The 22,982-nt window shown below is 35.0% G+C and overlaps 1 protein-coding gene across 1 annotated transcript in view; it reads left to right on the top strand.

Annotated features, from left to right (window-relative positions):
• The window catches only part of SEC63 (SEC63 protein translocation regulator), a 76,820-nt gene that overhangs the window by 17,966 nt on the left and 35,872 nt on the right, over positions 1-22,982 (top strand). Inside the window, exons 3-12 of the mRNA XM_078447189.2 lie at positions 3,817-3,931; positions 5,469-5,581; positions 13,254-13,315; positions 13,898-13,956; positions 15,432-15,482; positions 16,475-16,583; positions 18,849-18,943; positions 19,048-19,180; positions 20,765-20,857; positions 21,641-21,795. Of these exons, the coding sequence (XP_078303315.1) occupies positions 3,817-3,931; positions 5,469-5,581; positions 13,254-13,315; positions 13,898-13,956; positions 15,432-15,482; positions 16,475-16,583; positions 18,849-18,943; positions 19,048-19,180; positions 20,765-20,857; positions 21,641-21,795 (985 nt within the window). The remainder of the gene's footprint in view (positions 1-3,816; positions 3,932-5,468; positions 5,582-13,253; positions 13,316-13,897; positions 13,957-15,431; positions 15,483-16,474; positions 16,584-18,848; positions 18,944-19,047; positions 19,181-20,764; positions 20,858-21,640; positions 21,796-22,982) is intronic.

Here is a 22,982-nt window from a genome sequence, read left to right as displayed (position 1 = left end):
TGAGGCCGCAAGGCAAATATTTTTGCCCTCCCAATCTTTTCTTTTCTGGGCTTTGGTCAACACTTTGTTAGTATCTGAATTTCAGTTTTCAAGGAAAAAGCCCAATTGTGTAAAGTTCTCTTCAGTGATTAGTAAACTGATTTACTTAAATGAAAGTACAGATTAAGGGATGTTGATAAGTAAGGAAGAATTAAATAGATAACTGGTAACAATTTTAGGTAAGGTCAGAAACCATCAAAACCTTTTTGCTCCATAACTTTAAAGCATTCTTTCAGAATTAAGCAGTCATTGTGTAATGCTCTAATTTGTGGAAGTTGGTTCCAAAATGACCTTTAAAATATGCTTAAAGAAAAACACGAGACTTCACAAGTTGATCACTGACCCTATATGTAGGGAAAAATGCTTATCTTTTCACAGGACCTAAATAATGTTTTTAAAAAATTGGGTGGGGATCATGATGAAATCCATTATGTTTCCACCTTTGCTTGGTTTTTAGGAAATGAAAACCTGGCTTTATTGGTGGTTATAGTTTTCATCAGCCTCTGAGGGATTCTGTTATGAGGTTGTCTTCTCTTCCCTTTATATTTTGTCTCAGAGAGCCAGGTGCTACATGTAAAGCTATCATGGGGTGTAGCATATCCTAGGTGTTTTCATTTTCCTTCTACCTTTGTTTGCTTTTAAATCTTGTTTATTTGTTTGTTTGTTTTTGGTGGTTTTCAATTTTACTTTTATCTTTGTTTTCTGAGCTTTCTTAGCCTTTTGGGGGAGTTGGCGGAACGAAATGTGGAATTATTAACTTGTGTGGGAATAAAGTAGGTTTTCAAGTGTTTTTTAGCCAATTGAAGGTATAGCGAACTTTGGGTTTGAATTAAAAATTACTATTTAGGGACACTTGGTTGCCTCAGTTGGTAGTGTCCATCTTCAGCTCAGGTCATGATCTCATGGTTCATGAGTTTGAGCCCGCATTGGGCTTGCTGCTGTCAGCACAGAGCCCACTTCAGATCCTCTGTCCCCCTCTCTGCCCCTCCCTCGCTCACACTCTATCTCAAAAATGAATAAACATTTATTTTTAGAAAATTACTGTTTAAATTATTTTCATTATTCATTCAATAAGTAGTTATTGTATGCCTATTATGTATGTATCAGGTGTTGTACCAAGAGCTGATATATTGTGATTAACAAATAGATGTGGTTCAACAACTTAACAGTTGTGAGAAATACAAGTAAACAGGTAATGATAATAATAAGGTCTGTGAGGTGGGTGCCATGAAAGAGCAGAGGAAGGGCTCTCAACTCTGGCTTGAGACAGAGAAGGCTTCTCTGAGTGAGGTCAGAGCTGAGATTTGGGTCAGAGATACTAAGAACAGCTAACAGGAATCGATTGTTTGCTATCAGTGAGGCACCTTCTAGGTGCTTTACATACCTAACCTCATTTAATTATTAAATCTACCCTAAAAATTGGAAACCGAGTTGTAAAGGAGAAAGCGACTTTCCAAGATCTCTAAGTTAATAAGTAGTGAAGCTGGGATTTGACCTCAGGTAGTTTTATTTCAGAGCCTATGTTCTTTTTTTTTTTTTTTTTTTTTTTTTTAAATTTTTTTTTCAACGTTTTTTATTTATTTTTGGGACAGAGAGAGACAGACAGAGCATGAACGGGGGAGGGGCAGAGAGAGAGGGAGACACAGAATCGGAAACACAGAGCCTATGTTCTTAATTACCTCTCCCTACATAGCTAGGTAAGAGTGTCCCAGTTAGGGCATCCTCTTTGTCTTTGGGTGTTTAGGTAGTATGGAAAGCCGTTTGCAGTACTGTATTTTGCCCTTAATAAGAATTAGAACATTATTTTGGCCAGATAGAAAGAAATTTGCATCTGAATGCCAGCTGTGTTTAAGCTACTCTGGGGTTAGTCAAAACTGAGTGAGATACTGTCCACAGCTCAAGGAGCTTGCAGTGAGTTCGAGGGGGAGAGACATGGTTTTACTTCTTTTGCTGCTTTTTGGCTGTTTCTCCATTGATGACCTTGGCAAAGGTAAGGATTGCTTTGAGGTATGAGTCTGGAAGGATGAATAGTGTTTGGATAGGCAGAGATGGGGAATGGGAATTCTAAGTAGAAAGATTCAAGAGCAAAAGCATGATGGTGGGAAAAGCTTAGGGAGCTTGGGGAGATGGGTTTTTTGTGTTTGTTTGTTTTAAATAAGGGTGATAAAGGTCATTAGGTAGGTTGGAACTTGATCATAGAGTCTCATTCCAAATAAACATATTTAAGCTAGATTTCTACCAAGTGAGCTTAAACACATGGAATGTTTTCTGTCTTTGAAAACGGGTCACTCCAATTTTGTTTGGTTAGGTTTCCTATGATTCATTTTATGTGTTTAACAGTTCCTACTCAGCATAACAAATTGATATAAAGGGCATAAAAAAAATAAAAATTGTTCAGTTTCATCACTTAAAGATAGCCACTATTAAGATGATTTACCATCTAAATTTTTATTTATAATAAACTTTTATCTGTAAAAATAGCATTATATAATACATATATTTTTGAAAGCTGTTTTTCTTTTTTTTAATTAAAAAAAAATTTCTTTAAGTTTATTTATTTATTTTGAGAGAGACAGAGACAGTGCAAGTGGGGGAGGGGCAGAGAAAGAGGGAAAGAGAGAATCCCAAGCAAACTCCACACTGTCAGCACAAAGCCCAACATGGGGCTTGAACCCACAAAACTGCGAGACTGACCTGAGCCAAAACCAAGAGCCTGCGCTTAACTGACTGAGCCACCCAGGAGTCCCTCTTTTAAAAAGTTAACAATAGATAATCTTCCACAGCAAATACTGTCTTTATTGGCTAGATGATATTTCACTTTATGAATATACTGTTAATTTATTTGTCTACTACTCTATTGATGGGCATCTCTGTGTTTGTTTTCTGCTGTTATTTATATCTGTGACCAGTTTTTTATCCTTTGTATACTTAATTCTAGTTTATTTCATTCTGAATTTCTTGAGGTAGATTGTTAAAAGGGTGTGTACTTTAGGGTTTTTGACCATATTGCCAGATATTCTTTCAGAGTTTAGAGTGTATGAGTCTTCCTTTTTCCTTTAGCCTCTCCAACACTGCTAATATCAGTCTTTTAAATATTTTTACTAAATAAAACATATTGCAGAGGAGAAATTAGGTTTTTTCCAAACCATATGTTCGTTTATATCCTTTTTTAACCTATATGTACATCTTTCTATATCTGTGTTGGCTAATTGTTTGGTTGTGTCTTGGTTTATTTAATTAGTCTCCTATAAATGGTTTATTTAATTAGTTCTATATAAATGGACATTTAGTTTCTGAAGTTTTACTGTTATAAACAAGGCTATTCCTTCATCATTGCATAATTGACCTATTTTTTGTAGTTTATCTTAGTAAAAGTGTAATTGCAAGGGTAAGAGCAGCTCTTTTTTTACATTACATGGTTTACTGAATACTTAGTATTGATATATTTTGATCTAGTATAATGAGACCAATAAGTTAGTAAGTTGAATTAAGTTCTACACATAAAATTCTGCAAATAGTAATTGAGGGAATATCACATGCAAGACTCTAGATGCAAGACTATATTAGATTCTAGAGAATTCATAGGTAAAAAAGACACTGTTCTGGCTGTAACAGGAGTTTACAACCTAGAGATTGTAGAATTGACTCAATAGCACAGTGGTGTAGACACTGTAGATTGTTTTATTGCCTTGATCTGCCATAATGTCTTTATAGACTCTTAAAGGAAAACCATATAGGTGTATTTATTTATACTTTACTTATCTTTTTCCTAAACAGGAAAATAGTTCTGCTTGCAGGATGGGCATTGTTCTTATTCCTTGTATACAAAGTTTCCAAAACAGACCGAGAATATCAAGAATACAATCCTTATGAAGTATTAAATTTGGATCCTGTAAGTAGTATTTTTATATAATGCACATTAGTTTATTGATCCCATGAAAATACTGTAAGTCTAAATTCTAAAAGAAATTGGGTTGTGCCTAAAGAAATGAGACTTTGGATATTTAATCTATTATTCTAATGTATATATGTTTTTTAAACTACAAATGTTGATTGCCATTCTAGTAAGTCTTGGTTTGTAATTGCTAAAATGTAAGAATATTTGAAGTGAGATGAGAAATTAGTATATTTTTTAAAGACTTGTGTAGGATTGGTTTAATGCAGAGTTAAAACCAGGAGTTCATTTATGTTGGTTGAATGATAAAAATTCATTTTATCAAAAAATGATAAAAATTATGACCCTTTGTTAGGTGACACTAAGGCAGTGTGTTTAAGTCTTTGTGTCTTACAAAGAACTGGTTTCATTGTAACCTTGGATATACTCTTCAGGTGATTTCCTGATTGAACTTGATTGATGGATCCCAATAGAAAATTAGTCTTTTAGATATATCAGTGGAAAGTTAGAACTGAAATGAATGCTAGAGATCCTCTAGCCTTTTTTTCCAATGGAGAAAACAAGGCCTGAAAAATTGTGTCTTGCCTGGAGTGCCATAACTTCTTAGCAGCCAAGCTGAATCTATTGCTCTTTCTATTTTTCCCCCAAACCACTTTTTTTTACTTCTAGTATTTGCACAGTAGATGGCTTGATCCAGAGGTTCATATAATATAATATAATATAAATATGAAACATACCTAGTTTTCTGTTTTGGAGAAGCAAAATTTGCTTTAAGACTAATAAAAGATTTGTGGGCAACTTAATGCCATAAAAATTAATATGAAAAGTTTATTAATAGAAATTGAGTCTAATTAGGAAACAGCTAAGGTAACCTTCTTAAGTATTTATTTAATATTAAAATATTGATAAGCAGATGAAACCAGATATTCTTCAGATTATTTCTTAGAAGGGAAGTTAATCTTTGATTTGAGGGTTTCTTCAGAGAGACTTAATTTACTGTGATCATTCTTTGATATTTAAATGTTACTGTCCTTGTATTTCAATGTGGCATTATGTAGTTTTACTCTTAAATCATTGGTGCCTAGTGTACTGCACAACACGTAGGTGCTCAATAAAATAAATATATTGGACAAAATAAGTGTATTTTTATTAAAAATACATGGGATGAAATTTAAGGGACAAGTATGCAGGGTGAAAACACTTTCTCTTTCTGAAAATATTTTAAAAAATTTTTTTAGTATTTATTTTTGAGAGAGAGAGAGAGAGAACAAGTTGGGGAGGGGCAGAGAGAGAGGGAGACACAGAATTCGAAGCAGCCTCCAGGCTCTGAGCTGTCAGCACAGACCCAGATGTGGCGCTTGAACCCACAAACTACGAGATCATGACCTGAGCCGAAGTTGGACACTTAACCAACCGAGTCACCCAGGAGCCCCTCTGAAAATATTGAATAGTTTATATTTTAAGTTCAAAATGGGATGAATTATGTTTTTACAGCATTGTGCTTAGTTTTACTAAAACAAAGCTTTCCTTTCAGGGGGCAACGGTAGCAGAAATTAAGAAACAGTATCGTTTGCTGTCACTTAAATATCATCCAGATAAAGGAGGTGATGAAGTTATGTTCATGAGGATAGCAAAAGCTTATGCAGCGTAAGTATCATAGGACCCATTACACGTTTTTAGAAGTGGTAAAGAAAGTTCTTTATTTGAATGAAATAGTAAATTGTCGGGCACTTTGAAATGCTAAAAACCTCGTATGTTGAATCTATTCTTTATGGAACTGCATGACAACCCAAAAGTGCTAATTTAACTAAGCTTGAATTTTAAGTAAATTAGTTAAAGTAGTGCTTTTGCCCTGTGATGTTAGTTAAATTAAGTAGTAAGTTAATTGAGCTATTTTCGAAGTATCCTGATTAGAAGAAGATATGCTTACACCTTGTTTTCATTTCTAGGCTTTTATTAAGCTAGATCTATTTCTCTTGTTTTGGAAATGTAGCTGTCTCATTAAACTATGTAAAGACTAGTTTAATTTTTGGGAAACAGGATAGAGTGTATAAAATTAGAGGTAGCTCTTCCTTGAGTGTTAATATTACAAGAGGTAAAAGTCACCTGGATTCTTCAGGGCTCATAGGCATATCCCCGTATAGCTCTTGCATTGAATTAAGGAGTAAAATACGGACGAGATATTGTCTGTTTTTAGAGGACTCCGTGATGTATCATTTTGTAAGCTGATTTTAAAAATAGAAGTAAGTCATAGGATACTCAGATATAATAGCAAACTGTGAAAGTGGCATGTGAATTACAGAAGTTTGGGAAATAATCATTTTATGCTTAATAAAAGTCTATTGACTGTGTTTCCTGTCCCCTCTTTTTTGTGAGTTGCTTGTTACACATGTGAATATGATTCTGCAATAAAGCAGTGCCATTAGGAGCTTCTGAAGGGTATACTACATTTTCTGCATAGCAGATGTCCTCCAGATTACAGTCTTTCAGTTGGTGTCTCCCCCTTTTTTCATTGTGTCTCCTCTGGCCATTTACTCTCATTGCACAAGTGTTTCAGTGCCTTAGTTGCTGTCTTCGGGTAATTTCAGAAGAATTAAAGATACCCAGAGGAAGTCAGATAGCTAAGATTATTTAGTAATTTTAATTTTAGTTTAAATTTAGTTTTCAGGTATTGTAACTTTACTTTAAGTTTATTTATTTATTTTGAGAGCGAGAGAGAGCAAGCGAGCTGGGGAGGGGCACACAGAAAGAGAGAGAGAGAGAGAGAGAGGGAGAGAGAGAAAATCCCAAGCAGGCTCTGAACTGTCAGCGCAGAGCCCAATGTGGGGCTGGAACTCACAACCATGAGATCATGACCTGAGCCAAAATTGAGTCAGATGATTAACTGATTCAGCCACCCCAGGCGCCCCAGGTATTGTAACATTTTTAAGTTCATGAATTTGTCCTCAAGTTAATGGAAATCTGACTCTTTATGATGTATGGTCACTTTTCTAAAAAGTACAGAAGAATAATATATGGCTTTTGGTTTTAACTCAATTACCTGATCAAGATACAGAATGTTTTGTGTTTAAAATGTCTTAAATAGTTGATGGTCCATCAGACAAATGAAGGAGTAAAATGATTATGGGACCCAGAACTTTGAGATCTTGTAGCTTGTATAAGTATAAATGAATTAGATAAAGGTACATTTTACTAATTACAAGTTCTGAGTGATTGAAGTTCCTGTTTTTTATGCATTACTCTAGCAGCCCAAGTATAACTCAAGCAGCATTTAAAGGCTCTGATCTGCAAAGCTTTTTAGAATTTGCTTTGGTTATTCAGGAGATTTTCTTTTCCCTTATGTGCCCATTACAATAATAGGCTTGGGTGATTCCTATTTCTTCACACCAGTTTCTAACTTAAAGAAAAGGAGTTCTGGTTATTTTTGAGGAGTTAGACCAACTATTGAATTTTCTGGTTCATAGTTTCTGTTTTTTCTATAACCATATAGTTGAGATTTGGTTTTTGGGTATAAAACCTGTTTTTAACCTACTGTATAGTGAGTGGACAACATAGAGGTTACTTTATTTTAAAGGAACATTTTTTTTAAGTTTATTTATTTTTGAGAGAGAGAGAGACAGAGCATGAGCAGGGGAGGGGCAGAGAGAGAGGAGACACAGAATCAGAAGTAGGCTCCAGGCTGTGACCTACCAGCACAGAGCCTGACTGGGGCTCGAACCCATGAACCATGAGATCATGAGCTGAGCTGAAGTTGGATGCTCCGCTGACTGAGCCACCCACGCATCCCTATATGTTATTTTAAAGCTATTTTAATTTTTAAAAACATGTGTTTTCATGTGTTACTATATATGAATATGTATTTTGCTTTACGTAGTCAACTCAGGGTCATTCACCTATAATTTAATGAAAGCATTCTCTAGATTAGGTTGTATGATCTGGGGCCCCCGAAACTGTATACAGAGTATATGTGTATTTGTAACTGTGCATTTTTCTAGAGCAGAAGGATTATAGATCTTATCAGATTTGTAATAGAATCTATGACACAGCCTCCTACCTCCAAAATTAAGATATATAATCATGTTTTGGAAACCTTATACTCATTGAATTTTTGAAAGTTATGTTAATATCATTGGTCTTATTTAAGCTCATTATATATGAATTATACTAAAATTACATAACTTTTAAGTACTTTAAGTCTTAGAAGTGGTATTTTACCGAAGCACTAATAACTATCCAAAAATTAGTTGCTTTCTAACAACTTTTTTAAAAGTTGATGATTCCTTTAATTTGAATATTGAACATGGTGCGTGTCTCACACCAGTTGTACAAGTCAGCTTAATGAATGAGTTAATGGAATTGTAATCAGCAGTGTGTGCAGTTTGAAAAAATCAAGTGCTTGTATGATGTGAACTATGCTTTATTTTGTGAAATTTGAGGGCATTGTTTGGAAAACAGAGCAGTTTATTATGTTGCTGTCATCAGAAAAGTAGAGGGGATAGAGTTATGTTTGGGAAAAAATTCTGGTTAGAAGGGCGAATAGCTGAAGTCCTAAGTGAGTGGGCAGTTGTACAGGGAAACCAGGGCAAAATTTTTGAGAAACATCCCTCCCTTAGCAAAACAGAGCTACCATACGCACCCCTCCTTCTGAAGTTGCAGTCTCTCTGATAGTGCTTTTTGTTGGCTTCTTTATTTTACTCTGGCCTTGGTCAAATAGCGTAAGTGGAGTTATGGTTAAAAAGGGACTGAGGATGTCAACGTACTTGTTTCTTTAAATGACCAGAGAAGTTTAAAAATATTTGCAATCCCTGTTGAACATAGATATAAAAATTCTCAACAAGGTATTACCAAATCACCTTCAACAGTGCATTAAAAAGATCATTCATCACAATCAAGTAGAATTTATTCTGGTGCAAGAATGGCTCAGTATCTGCAAAATCAGTCAGTATGATACACCACATTAACAGAATGAAGAATAAAAATCAGATGTTTATTTCAATAGATGTAGAAAAAGTATTTCACAAAATTCATATGTTTATGATAAAATTCTCAAAAAAGTAGATTTAGAGGGAACGTACCTCAACATAATAAAAGCTATATATGAAAAACACAGAGCTAACATCAAAGTCAAAGGTGAAAAACTGAGCAGGAATAAGACTAGGATGTCCAGTGTCACCGTGTTTATTCAACATAGTACTAGAAGTGCTGGACACAGCAATCAGAAAAGAAAAAGAAGTAAAAGACATCCCTGTTGGTAAGGAAGAAGTTAAATTGTCATCATCTGTACATGGCATGATACTGTACATAGAAAACCCTAGGGTGGCTCAGTTGGTTAAGTGTCTGATTTTGGCTCAGGTCATGATCTTGCCGTTCCCAAGTTCAAGCCCCGTGTTGGGCTCTGTGCTGACAACTCAGAGCCTGGAGCCTGCTTGGGATTCTGTGTCTCCCTCTCTATTTCTCTGTCCTTCCCCTGCTTGCACTCTGTCTCTCTCCTTCTCAAAAATAAACATTAAAAAGGGGCGCCTGGGTGGCTTAGTGGGTTGAACGTCTGACTTTGGCTCAGGTCATGATCTCACAGCTCGTGGGTTCATGCTCCGTGTTGGACACTGTGCTGACAGCTCAGAGCCTGGGGCCTGCTTCGGATTCTGTGTCTGTCTGTCTGTCTGTCTCTGCCCCTCCCCCACTGGCAGTCTCTCTCTCTCTCTCTCTCTCTCTCTCTCTGTCTCTCTCTCTCAAAAATAAATGTTAAAAAAAATTAAAAAAATTAAAAGAAAAAAGAAAACCCTAAAGATCTCTAAAAAGCTATTAAAAGTAATAAATGACTTCAGAAAAGTTGCAGGATACAAAATTAGTACCTAGAAATCAGTTGCATTTTTACACACTAATAATGAAGTAGCAGAAACAGAATTTAAGAAAACAGTTCCATTTACAATTATATCAAAAAGAATAAAATACTTGGAAATAAATTTAAGGAGGTGAAAAATCTATACTCTGGAAACTATAAAATACTGATGAAAGAAATTAAAGATGACACAACCAAATGGAAGGATATTTTATGTTCATGGGTTGGAAGAATTAATATTGTTAAAATGTCTGTATTACCCAAAGCAATCTACAGATTCCATGCAATCCCTATCAAAATACCAACAGAACTAGAACAAATAATTCTGAAACTTGTATGGAACCACAAAAGACCCTGAATAGCCAAAGCAATCTTGAGAAAGAAGAACAAAGCTGGAGGTATAACAATTCCAGATTTCAAGCTATACTACAGAGCTGTAGTAATTAAACTGTATAGGAGTGGCCCAAAAATAGAAACATAGATTAATGGAACAAAATAGAGAGCCCAGAAATAAACCTGCGTTTATATGGTCATTTAATCTATGACAAAGGAAGCAAGAATATACTCTGGGGAGAGACAGTCATTTCAGTAAATGGTGCTGGGAAAACTAGACAGTTACATGCAAGAGAATGGAACTGGACCACTTTCTTACTTCATACACAGAAATAAACTCAGAATAGATCAAAGACGTAATTATGAGATCTGAAACCATAAAACACCTAGAAGAACATAGGCACTAATTTCTTGGACATCCACCATAGCAGTCTTTCTAGATGAATGAAGATCATAAGGCAGGGGCACCTGGCTGGCTCAGAGCATTCAACTCTTGCTTTCATGGTCATGAGCTGAAGCCCCACATTGGACATGGAACTTACTTAGAAAAAAATAATATTAAAATCATAAGGCAAGGGAGACAAGCAAAAATGAACTATTGGGACTACACCAAAATAAAAAGCTTTTGCACAGCAGAGGAAACCAATAAAAAGGCACCCTATTGAATGAGAGAAGATATTTGCAAATGATATCTTCAATAAGGGGTTAATATCCAAAATATATAAAGAACTTAGCAACTCAACACCAAAAAACCTAACAATATGATTTTTAAAAAATGGGCAAAGGACCTTAATAGATACTTTCTCAAGGAATATATATAGATGGGCAACTGATGCATGAAAATATGCTCAGCAGTACTAGTCATCAGGCAGATGCAAATCAGAACCACAATGAGGTAATGCCTTAGACCTGTCAAAATGGCTAAAATAAAAAAGACAAGAAATAACAAGTATTGGCGAGGATGTAAAGAAAAAGAAATCCTTGTGCACTGTTGGTGGGAATGTTAATTGGTACAGCCACTACAGAAACTGGTATGGAGCATCCTCAAAAAAGTAAAAGTAGAAATACCATATGATCCAGTAATTCCGTTACTGGGTTTTTACCCATAGAAAGCGAAGACGTTCATTCAGAAAGATACATGCACTCCTATGTTTATTGCAGTATTATTTATAAGAGCCGAGGTATAGAAGCAACTCAGTATCCATTGATAGATGAATGGATGAAGATGTGGTATTCACTTATACAATGGAATATTATTCAGCTATAAAAAAGAATGTGATCTTGCCATTTGTGACAACATGGATGGACCTGGATCTAGAGGGTATTATGCTAAAGAGAAAGGCAGGTATCATATGATTTCACTTATATGTGGGACTTAAAAAACAAAGCAAAGGAATAACCAAAAGGCAGAAACAGACTCATTAATATAGAGAACAAACAGGTTGCCAGAGGGGAATGGGATGGAAGAATGGGCAAAATGGGTGAAGGGGAGTGGGAGATACAGACTTACAGTTATAGAAAGAATAAGTTTATAGATAATAGTCTAAGAAGAAGTCTATAGAAGGAATAAAAGGTACAACATAGAGAATATAGTCAATGGTATTATAATAGCATTGTGTAGTGACAGATGGTAGCTATGTTAGTGGTGAGCATAGCATAATGTATAAACTTGTCAGATCACTATCTTGTATACCTGAAACTAATGTAACATTGTGTGTCAACTATACTTCAATTAAAAAAAACAAAAATAGGGGGGCACCTGGCTGGCTCATTTGGTAGAACATACAACTCTTGATCTCAGGGTTATGGGTTCAAGCCCATACATTGGGTGTAGAGCTTACCTTAAAAAAATAATAATAATAATAATAAAAGATAGAAATTATGGTTTAGGTGAAAAAAAATTGAACTCTTTGAAAATTGTTGCTGTTTTTTTAAAGGTACTTCTGCATTCTGTCTCTTACTGTGGAGCTTTGTTGAATAGAAAACTACATTGTATCCTATGTGCATATGTTCTGGGAAATAGAAATACTGTTAAAATTAGATTTGGACATAAACATAATCTTTTGCCACATGGACTTCAAAAATGCCTTTCTTACGATCTTACTGGTCATTTTTGTGTGTGTCTGCCTTGTCTCCTTAACAACGTAAAGTTTTTGAAGGAATTGAAAATTTCTTTCAGTGTTTTTTTTTTAATATCTATTTTGGGATCTGAAATAAGACCACTCTCATTTTGTGCCTTGGACCACTGCCCAGGTCAAAGGTTATATTTCTTTTTAGGTGTTAAAAAAATCACTCTGGGGGTGCCTGGGTGACTCAGTTGGTTAAATGTCTGACTTTGGCTCAGGTCATGATCTCATGGTTTGGGAGTTTGAGCCTGGTGTTGGGCTCTGTGCCGCCAGCTCAGAGCCTGGAGCCTGCTTTGGATTTTGTGTCTCCCTCTCTCTTTGCCCCTTCGCAATTTATGCGCTCGCTCTCTCTCTCTCTCTCTCTCTCTCTCTCTCTCTCTCAAAAAGTAAATAAACATTAAAAAAATTTTTTTTTTAAATCACTCTGTCACTTTTATATTGCTGGATTAGAAAAGCATTGTTTCAGCAGGTTTTTCCCTAGTCCTTCTGGCATTTGTTTTAGGAGAAAATTGTGACCTCAGCACAATGCAAAATGACCTTTTCTGTAGCATTGGAATTTTCCAGGTGTTCATTTTTTTCTTTTGAGAATGTGGTACCAGTTTTGGAGGGATTATTATTATTAATTTGTAGTGGGTTTATAAGTAGGTATATATTCTTAAAGTATAAGCAAAGCTCATTGAAGAAATTTTGGAAAATGTATAAAGATATAAGAAAAAAGTCCCCGTAATCCTCCCTGCTTGCTTAGAAAATTTCTAAAGTTTTATCTTCCAACTTGAACTGGCAAAACTTCAGAACCCACAGGCCAACCAGGAATTTCTCTAAAGTCTCAATAGTTAGCATTTTCTTTAATGTAGAATTCCTTGCTTTCTTCTCTTTCTTTTTATCTGATTTCAGAGAGGCTTTTCTTGATTTCCTGAAATTAATATCTGTAAGAAGTGAGTTGGTTCATTAATAGAGTTTGTATATGTGAGTACTTTGCAGATGTGGTTTTCTAATTTTGCAATTTTGTTCTTAATGCTAGTTTAACTGATGAAGAGTCCCGGAAAAACTGGGAAGAGTTTGGAAATCCAGATGGCCCTCAAGGTGTGGTAAATAATAATTAAAAATTACTAGTGGTATAGTGTATGTGTGTGTGTTTGTGTATTTAAGTGAAAATATTAATAGATTGAAAGGAATATTTTGATTCTTAGTTTGTGAATAGGAAAATTATAACCTCAAGGAGTTAAATAGATATGTAAATTGAGTTTCCTTTAGCTAATTTTTATTTTTCTTTCTAGCAGCCAGTTTGAAAGATAGAACTCAGATTGGTCTGATGAGAAGAGTGATCATTGTCATTCATTTCCAATTAGCAGTTGATAAAAGTTGGATGAAAACAATGTTTTTCTTTATTACTTTAAACATTTTATCATATATTCATAGTGTTTACATAATGACATATAAAAAAATTCAGATTTACTAAGAAGGAATTCATATACTTTGGTCGAGTCCCCCCTGCCCCCACTTCTGGAAAAATCCATCGACTTTTCTGTAATGGGAACACACATAATATAATCTTTCTGAAAGATTTTTTTTTTGGTGGGGGGAAGAGTTGGGGTGCAGAATTTTGAAATATAAATAAATAAAATTGGAAGTGCAGATTCTTCAGAAATACTCTTCCTATTTTAGCCACAAGCTTTGGAATTGCCCTGCCAGCTTGGATAGTTGACCAGAAAAACTCAATTTTGGTGAGTACATGTAAATAGGACACATTATAATGTGCTAGATATATCTTAGTACTATAGAGAGCTATATCAAAATACTGTTATGCTGTCTTTAATTTAACTGTGTATTATGAAAACTTTATATAATAAAGAAAAGAATTGGTTCCCATTATTAGGTTGTTGTTTGGGGCGGTATGGATTTTTTTTGCTTGTTTTTCTTCAGAGGAAGGGCAGTGTGTTCTAAATGTTGTTTTAAAACCTTAAAGCTGTGGTGATTTCTTTTGAAGGTAGTTTCAGGTTTGGTCATTTCCTTGGTTTGGGGAACTATGGTTTTATATGGTATGTATCCTAAGTAGTGCTCAAAATTTAAATTATCCTTCATTTCACATTTACCCAGGTGAAATTAATGTTAATATATGTTAAATTAATGATATATATTCCATATGGTACTTAGGGAGGCAGTAGGGTATCAGACTTTTATTTGGTGATAGATTTTACAACTCTGAAACATCAGGAATTAACTTACTGTTCAGGAATAGATGTTTCCCTATTTCACATATCTTAAAAATGATTAGGAGCTATCTTTGAAGCAATAAAAAAATTCATATAGTCTGTAATTTGTTTTGAAAATGGCTATTTAATGTTATTTTATGGCTGACAAACATTTGTTATCTTAGGGATATATGCTTTCTGTGTGTGTCTATCATGCTTAGGATTACCGTGGGAATACTGGAGAAGAGGATAGTTAGCTACCAGATTTGGAATCAAGCAGCAGGAGAAAAATCTAAGACCAATAGACAGAAATTACTTGTAAATAGAACATTATGAAGTTGCTCCTTGATTAGGAACCAGGATTCTATTATTTATTTCCAAGGCACTAACTACTTACTAATGTGTAGAGCTATAAGTATCTGACTGGAAGGAAAATATAATTTATAAAAGCTGTTTTGCTGGTATTATTTACAGAGCAAATTAAAAGGTGACTTGTTATATTGGATAAGAGCATAAGTTTTAGAATTGAAATGCCTGGATTCCAATCCACTTACTAGCTGTGTGACGTAGGACAAGTCCTGTAACCTATGTGTGCTGCAGGTTTTCTATTTGCAAAAGAAAAATAATAACAGTAGCTTTCTCATAAAATTTGAAAATGAAGTAAGAATTAAATGAAATAATATAAGAGGAGTGCTTTTTTTTTGTTTTTAGGAGTTCATTTTTCTTTTAAGAGCTAGCAAATGGGGGAGGGGTAGAGAGGGAGGGAGACAGAATCCCAAACAGGCTACATGCTGTCAGCACAGAGCCCGATGTGGGGCTCGAACTCAGTAACTGAAGTCATGACCTCAGCCGAAATCAGGAGTCAAATGCTTAACTGACTGAGCCACCCCGCTCCCTGGAGAGTGCTTTTGTTAGTGCCTCCCCCATGCAAGCTTCAAGGTAAGTGTTCATGGATGTTTTTATAATTTACCTGTGAAAGCCATAATTTTTTTTCTCTTCAATTCTAGGTTTTACTTGTATATGGATTGGCATTCATGGTTATCCTTCCAGTTGTTGTGGTAAGTGCTAGCTCTTTTTATTAACTTTTTTTTGGAAAGGGAATTGGTGGCGTGCTTTGGAGCCTCCTATAATTTGTATTAGAATATAATCCATCGATCCTTGAATTTTAAGAATCTTCTATTCATCTATACTTTAAAGGTTTTCTAAAGGTGATATCATTTAAGTATGTGAAAGTATATCTCCTCCCATACAAAAGTTACATATAAGTGAAATAATACAGGTATATTTAGAGTTTGGAATGTTTTCCTTTACCGTCTCCCTCAACTTCATTTCTTTGTTAGAGATAATCACTGCTAAGTTTGGTGTTCTCCCTTTCAGATATTTTTCTATGGATTATGTTTACATACACACTTTACAAAAATGTGGTCTTTCTATCATTCTGTGACTTCTTTTGCTTCCTATGTTGGAGATACACCTCATTTTTAAAAACAGCTGCATAATATGTCAATATGGAAATACCATAAAGTTTATGATTTTACTGTTACTTTTGTGACTGGTGGTTTTCTTTCTGATCTTACAGTTCCTGAGTCCCATAGTGAGACTAATAATTAACCTGTCTTGCCTTCTTCATAGGTTTATTATGTGAGGATCCAGCTGTATGGAGTCATGTGAATGAAAGTAGTATATCAACTGTAAAATTGTCCTGCACTTATCAAATATTTATTGAATCCATACTGCGTGTCAGGAACCAGCTTGTTGCTTTTATAGCGATGGGTTGTTTCGTTTCTGTTTTGTGTTCAGTTTCTAGCTGAAACTTAAATGGTTTAATCATATATATGTAGTGAGGTGGGTTGGTGTTTAGGTGTTGGGCAGTATAAATACTTGCTAAATAATTTGAAATAAGTAACAAAGGCATTTGTTCTAAAGCTCAGGTATTGTTATTGGTTTTATGAACGCTTAGGAAATTTGACCGTAACATATTCTGCATTAGACTTAATATTTATTGTGGTTTTGATGCTTTATTTATTGTTTAATTTTATTTGTGTTTTAGGGCTCTTGGTGGTATCGCTCAATACGCTATAGTGGAGACCAGATTCTAATACGCACAACACAGATTTATACATACTTTGTTTATAAAACCCGAAATATGGATATGAAACGTGAGTAAATTTAAGTATCTGTGATAGTAGATTATTTTCTGAATCATTTATTTGGAGTTGATACATACTCCACTGGAAACCTTTTATTTCACAGTTTTATACTCAGTTCATATAACTAAAGCTGGAGGAAAGTGGCTGGTACCCTTTATCACATGTATTTCTATTATTTCCATTTACTCAGCTATATATGTTTTTTACCCTACAAATTTTATGGTAAAGCTTCATGTGGGTTAACTTTGTAATAATACTAGCTAATATTTCTTGAGTATTTGTTGTATGCCTGGCATTACTATGGATTATGTAGATATTAACTCATTTAATCTTTACTGTTTTTAAGCACATTTGATAGATGGGGAAACTGAGCTTAAGGAAATATTAAGTGGTAGAGTCAGGATCAACTCAAGCAGTCCGGTTCCCAAGTCTTAAATCGGTACATTACACTGTATTAATCTCAGTAAAATAAGTCAGGTCTTGGGCGTGCTGAAAGAAAACTGTCAGGATATTTCATTCCCAGAGTCTTATTTCAGAATTTCTTTTTAGCAAAAAAAAAAGTTCCATTTAAGATACTTTCTTTGATTCCATAAAGCTAACACTGTAAATTTTATCCTTGGAGTATGTAGTGTTTGTTGCCTTTCAGAATCTCTGCTCAGCAGAAATCATAGACCTGTCATAGACAAGCCCTGCTTCTCTTCCTTGGGGAAAAAAAAAGAGATGATACACGTTTTAAAGTTTTAAATTGTGTCTCACTGGAGAATACATTTTTGTTCCAAAACCTAAATGGACTTGTCTGTACTTTGGATTTGCCAGTTTAACTAATTTTTTTGGTAATGAGAAAGAGACTCCTCAGGGTCATGTGACTGTGTGAACAGATTTTTTATTTCTGAGAAATGAGCAGATCTTTTATTTCTGAGGAATGAGTGAGTTACTCTCCCTTATGCACACATGTCATTCTTCCTTATGTTGGATTGAAATATTAATATGGAAACTTAGCCCCTTATGAAAATGTTTCATGTTTATAATGTCTTTTAACGTGTTTTTTGCATCAGTGAACTTGATTTCTGTTTTATTCCTGAGTGTGGTACTTAGCCTTATACAGTACTATCAGAAAAGCATTTTTTAGCTGGTGGGCTTGATTATATATCCTTGGTTACTTTAGTGTTGGTATCGTTTACATAGTTGTCTCAGGAATAGTTGTTTTCATGAAAACATTTGATAGCGGTACCTTACACATATTACTGTGCTTACTGTGTGTCAGGCACATTGGGAGAAACTGAGACCCATAGAAAGGTGAAGAATATTGTCCTACATCATTTAGTTAGGGAGTGAAAACTCCAGGGTCTATGCCCTTAAGCTCTACATTGTCCTGCTTTTAGTGAGCACATTGTATGTATTTTCTGCTGGAAGGTGAGATTGATGACTATAGGTGACTATAGTGCTGGTCATTAAAAAGCTTGAATAGGGACGCCTGGGTGATTCACAGTTAGTTAAGGCTCTGACTCTTGATTTCAGCTGAGGTCGTGATCTCATGGTTCCTGAGTTCGAGCCCTGCACTGGGCTCTGTGCTGACAGTGTGGAGCTTGTTTGGGATTCTCTCTCTCTCCCTCTCTCTCTGCTCCTCTCTTGCTTGTTCTCAAAATAAGTAAATTTTAAAAAAATTATTTAAAAAAATAAGGAGCTTGTATAGACTAACAAATAATGCTCATAGTGTATGTAGCTGCAAATCATGTGTATTTCAAAGAACATGTCCCGCAAACCCTTCAGGGTTCCATGATAAAAATTTCTGTAAATTATAGAGTATTTCAGTTTACTTAAGGTTCTGAGAAGTCATCAAGTGAAGAAACCTAAAACTCTTTTAACTCATTGTTTCTCAGTCTTGTTTAACCATAGAGCCCCCTTTGTTCACATAATAGTTATTAACATCGTATGGGATACTTAATAATTACTCTGTAGAAAGTTTCTGTGGAACACATGCTTAAATCTAGAAACGGATGCTATTTGAAGTGATTTTAATGCATCCAGTTGCTTTGGGGCCCTTAATGTATGTTTCTATTCACTTGTGATAAGTAATACTGTACACTTTTAAAAAAGTGAAATGTTTCTTTTTTGTTGGAGAAATGAGTACTTAGTATTGGAGTTCAGATGATTTTTAGCTTTTTGCGCAATTGGAAAACTGCCTCACTCTACATTAATAAAGTATCCTAGGAGAGGAAATTAATAGATGAGCAAGTTTATTTGTTTACCTTTATATTTCTTTTGTTTTCTTAGGTCTTATCATGGTTTTGGCTGGAGCCTCTGAATTTGATCCTCAGTATAACAAAGATGCCACAAGCAGACCAACAGATAATATTCTAATACCTCAGGTTAGACCTGTCTCCTAAATTCCTTGATATAATAAGCATTTAGGTATTAAAGTTAATGCTTTTCAGTATATAGATATTTTTAATAATTATTTTATTTACTCTAGCTAATCAGAGAAATTGGCAGCATTAATTTAAAGAAGAATGAGCCTCCACTTACCTGCCCATATAGCCTGAAAGCCAGAGTTCTTTTACTGTCTCATCTTGCTAGAATGAAAATTCCTGAGACCCTTGAAGAAGGTATTTGTGATTCTAATATCTGCACGGTTTTAATGGTACAAAAGCAACGGATTTAATTAGACTTCATGGTGCAATGTTTTTGTTGCTGTTCTTTTTTGCTCAATCAAATAATTGCTCAAGGATCTTTTAAAAAGAAATCTTTATGCTACATAATTACTTCACAGATATTTTGAAGGTCTAAGTCCGATATTTTGGCAAATGTTAAAATTTAGTATTTCAAGGTGAGAGAATACTCTGAAAAATGTTTAGTCAGTTGCAGATTATACAAAAATTCCTAGTGACTTTTTAAAAAGATTTTATAAGCTTTTGGGGGGAAGAAAAAATGGATTTCATAATCAGTACCTCAGTCAGTTCCACAACTACCACCACCACTTCCAGCTGTGGTTGCTGATAAAGTGTTTAATCTTTATTTAAAGCTTCCTAAGTATTTGCAGCCACCTGTCTATTTAAAAGAGAAGCAGTGGGACACCTGGGTGGCTCAGTCGGTTATGCATCCAACTTTGGCTCAGGTCATGATCTTGTGGTTCATGAGTTCAAGCCCCGTGTCAGGCTCTGTGCTGACAGCTCAGAGTCTAGAGCCTACTTTGGATTCTGTGTCTCCCTCTCTCTCTGACCCTTCCCCGCTCTTGCTCTCTCTCTCTCTTGCTCTCTCTCTCTCAGGGAGTGAATAAACATAAAAAAAAATAAAAATAAATAAAAGTAGTGGATTGGGACAGTGGTGTTTCCAGGAATACCATGAATTTGTCATTTTTTTTTTTTTTTACTTGCATGATTTCATTTGAAGTTTTAAAAGAAAGTTATTATCCTTCAGGAATAAGTGTTCTTTCTGAATGAAGCTCCTCCTCTGCCATTTTTAAGCCAATAATATAATCAAATGCCTTTGAAAACTAGGCCAATTGATGATCAGTGGTTGATGATAAAATAGGATACTTAAGATGGAATGAAGGATCTCTATTTAGGCATTGTTATTGGAGTTGCAAGTTTACCGGTAATTCTAATGTTCCTAATGTTCTGTACAGATACAAAACCATCTCCCTTTTTACCAGTTATCTAAGAAACAGGGAACAGATATTTTTTTAGGTTGAGTCCCAACCCCATGGATGATCTTAACAGTTAACTATTAGGTGCAGTAAAAATGACTCTGTCTCGTTCCTTTTCCTTCCCCTCTTTATCATCCCCTCTCCTCTTTCTGCATGGAACTGACATTCACTATCAATCTTAGTCTTTGGACTTATTCATAGTTACAGAAACTTAGGTATACAAGAAGAAAATTTTTAAGGTTCTTAAATATAGTAAGATTAGAATTAAGTTTAAGACTATTCCCTCCAAACAAGGGAGTTAACTTACAAAGCACAACACTTGTAATATTAAAAATTTGAAACATCATATCTGAGCTAGAATTTTCTGACTGATTTTTGACAGTGCTGCTTAGGAGAAACTTCAGCCTGCAAAATTCTTATTAGGTCGTGTGTGAAATATTTGTGGGACAACTTAAATTTAGTGTTAGTCTTGGACTGTAGATGATAAAGATGTTATAATTGTAAAAGTAGAATGATTCGTTTCAGGTTTTGTCTTGTTTTGCAGATCAGCAGTTTATGTTGAAAAAATGCCCTGCCCTACTTCAAGAAATGGTTAATGTAATCTGCCAACTAATAATAATGGCCCGAAGCCGTGAAGGTGAGGTGGAAATGTAATTAATTATGTTGTACTTTTTCTTGCAAGCATATGCAGATTACACTTCATAGTTCTAAGATTTATGAGTACCTACAGTAATTCTGCCCGTAGGTTGAGTCAGCTTTCCCACTTTTGTTCATGGTTTTTCTTACTTCTTTCCTATATTTTCCATTATGTAAAGTCTTTATCACAACTCATGTTTTTGAATTTATTTATTGTTTTATTGTTTGTTGTCACGTATTGTTTGCAAATATTTAATATGCCTCTTCTCTCCTTTGAATACTTTTAGAGTTAGGTTATTCTGTATTTTAACAGTGAGTTTGAAATAATTCTTTAAGTGACGTAACGATGATTTATCTGATATGTAGTGTTTTTCACATGAAGGGAAAAAAAGTGAGGGGGAAGAAAAAGAATGAGGGAGTTTGTGGTCAGTAATGGAAAGGGAGACTCTTAGGAAAGGAGATAATGGTTGTGGTTTGTTGTTATGGCGGATGTCAGTTCTTGGCATGGTGTCAGTATTTGATACTGATAATTTGCTATTTGTGGAAGTGATGCAAAGAATTTTTCTGTTAAATCAGTGCTTCTTGCTGGATAATGATTATTGCATTTGAACAAGTTTGTGTATTTTTGGTATCTTATAACTTTTAAAGGAAAGTCAGCACTGTGATCTTAAGATATGAGGTGTTAAGGATAGTCTCATGTATCATGTTATTGTGATGAATTGTATACTCCTGAACGTATAAAAAGTCCAGCCTTGTTTTTTCTTTTCCTCCTGTTCTTTCTAAGAAAGGGAGTTTCGTGCTCCAACTTTGGCATCCCTAGAAAACTGCATGAAGCTTTCCCAGATGGCTGTGCAAGGCCTTCAGCAGTTTAAGTCTCCCCTTCTGCAGCTGCCTCACATTGAAGAGGACAATCTTAGAAGGGTTTCTAATCATAAAAAGGTAATTCTTTGCCACTTTAAAATCTGTTTTACGCAGTTTGTTATGTTACTTAAATAACGAGAAAAGTGTTCTAAAAGTTTTTATTACGAATTTCTTAGATTTAGAATATCTTAAACACTCCAAAACTATCCCTCAAGTGGTTCTGTTAACAATTTCTTGATTAGGTAGGTGTTGTATAATCTTTTACCTACTGTAAGTTATTTTACTACTTTGGGGTCCAATACATTTTAGCAATTAGCACTTTATTCCTTATATTATGTTACCAGAAATAAATATACAAAGTAGAAGTGCAGTGTATGCTTTCCAGTCATTAATACCTGGCTTAAAGGTTGGGCAATGGTTTATCGGTTGAATAGAAACAAAAAAATTAAGTTTTCAAAAAATAAGTAGATCAAATAAAGATGCTTCTTATTTAGAAAATGCAGTCTGTAGTAAAGATCCAACAATGAATCTTAAGATATAGCAAAAATATGTATAAATGAAAAAACTTGGAAATACAAGAAAAAAACTAAAATTATAATTCTGATAGGAGATTTTAAATATCGGTTTGTATACACTAGACAAAATGGGCAGAAGACAGACATTGGATTTGATGGTATTTTTTTTAATGTTTATTAGTTTTGAGAGAGAGAAAGACAGAGACCAAGCAAGAAAGGGGCAGAGAGAGAGGAAGGCACAGAATTGGAAGCAGGCAGAGCCCGATGCGGGGCTCGAACTCACAGACCGTGAGATCATGACCTGAGCTGTAGTCGGCCGCCCAACCGACTGAGCCACCTAGGTGCCCCTGGATTTGATAATATATTAAGGTAGAACTAATGTATATTAGAAATTTGCATTTGAGTTTTCTGTCCTTTCAGGTAATTGTATTGCAATTATAAATTTGTTCACTTAAAACAAAAATTTTTTTTTAATCTTTATTTTTGAGAGAGAGACAGAGCATGAGCAGGGGAGGGACAGAGAGTGAGGGAGACACAGAATCTGAAGCAGGCTTCAGGCTCTGAGCTGTCAACACAGAGCCCGACAAGGGGCTCGAGCTCACGGACCACAAGATCATGACCTGAGCCGAAGTCGGACACTTAACCGACTGAGCCATGCAGGTGCCCTGATTTGTTCATGTTTCTAATCGAAAACTTTGTAATAGAAAAGTGGACATTCCACACACCTCACGATCTAATCCCTGTCTGCGA

The sequence above is a fragment of the Panthera onca genome, chromosome B2 (assembly GCF_046562875.1).
Source record: "Panthera onca isolate mPanOnc1 chromosome B2, mPanOnc1 haplotype 2, whole genome shotgun sequence".
NCBI lineage: Eukaryota > Metazoa > Chordata > Mammalia > Carnivora > Felidae > Panthera > Panthera onca.
Note: the sequence above shows the minus strand (reverse complement) of the source record. Positions and strands in the feature narration are given on the sequence as shown.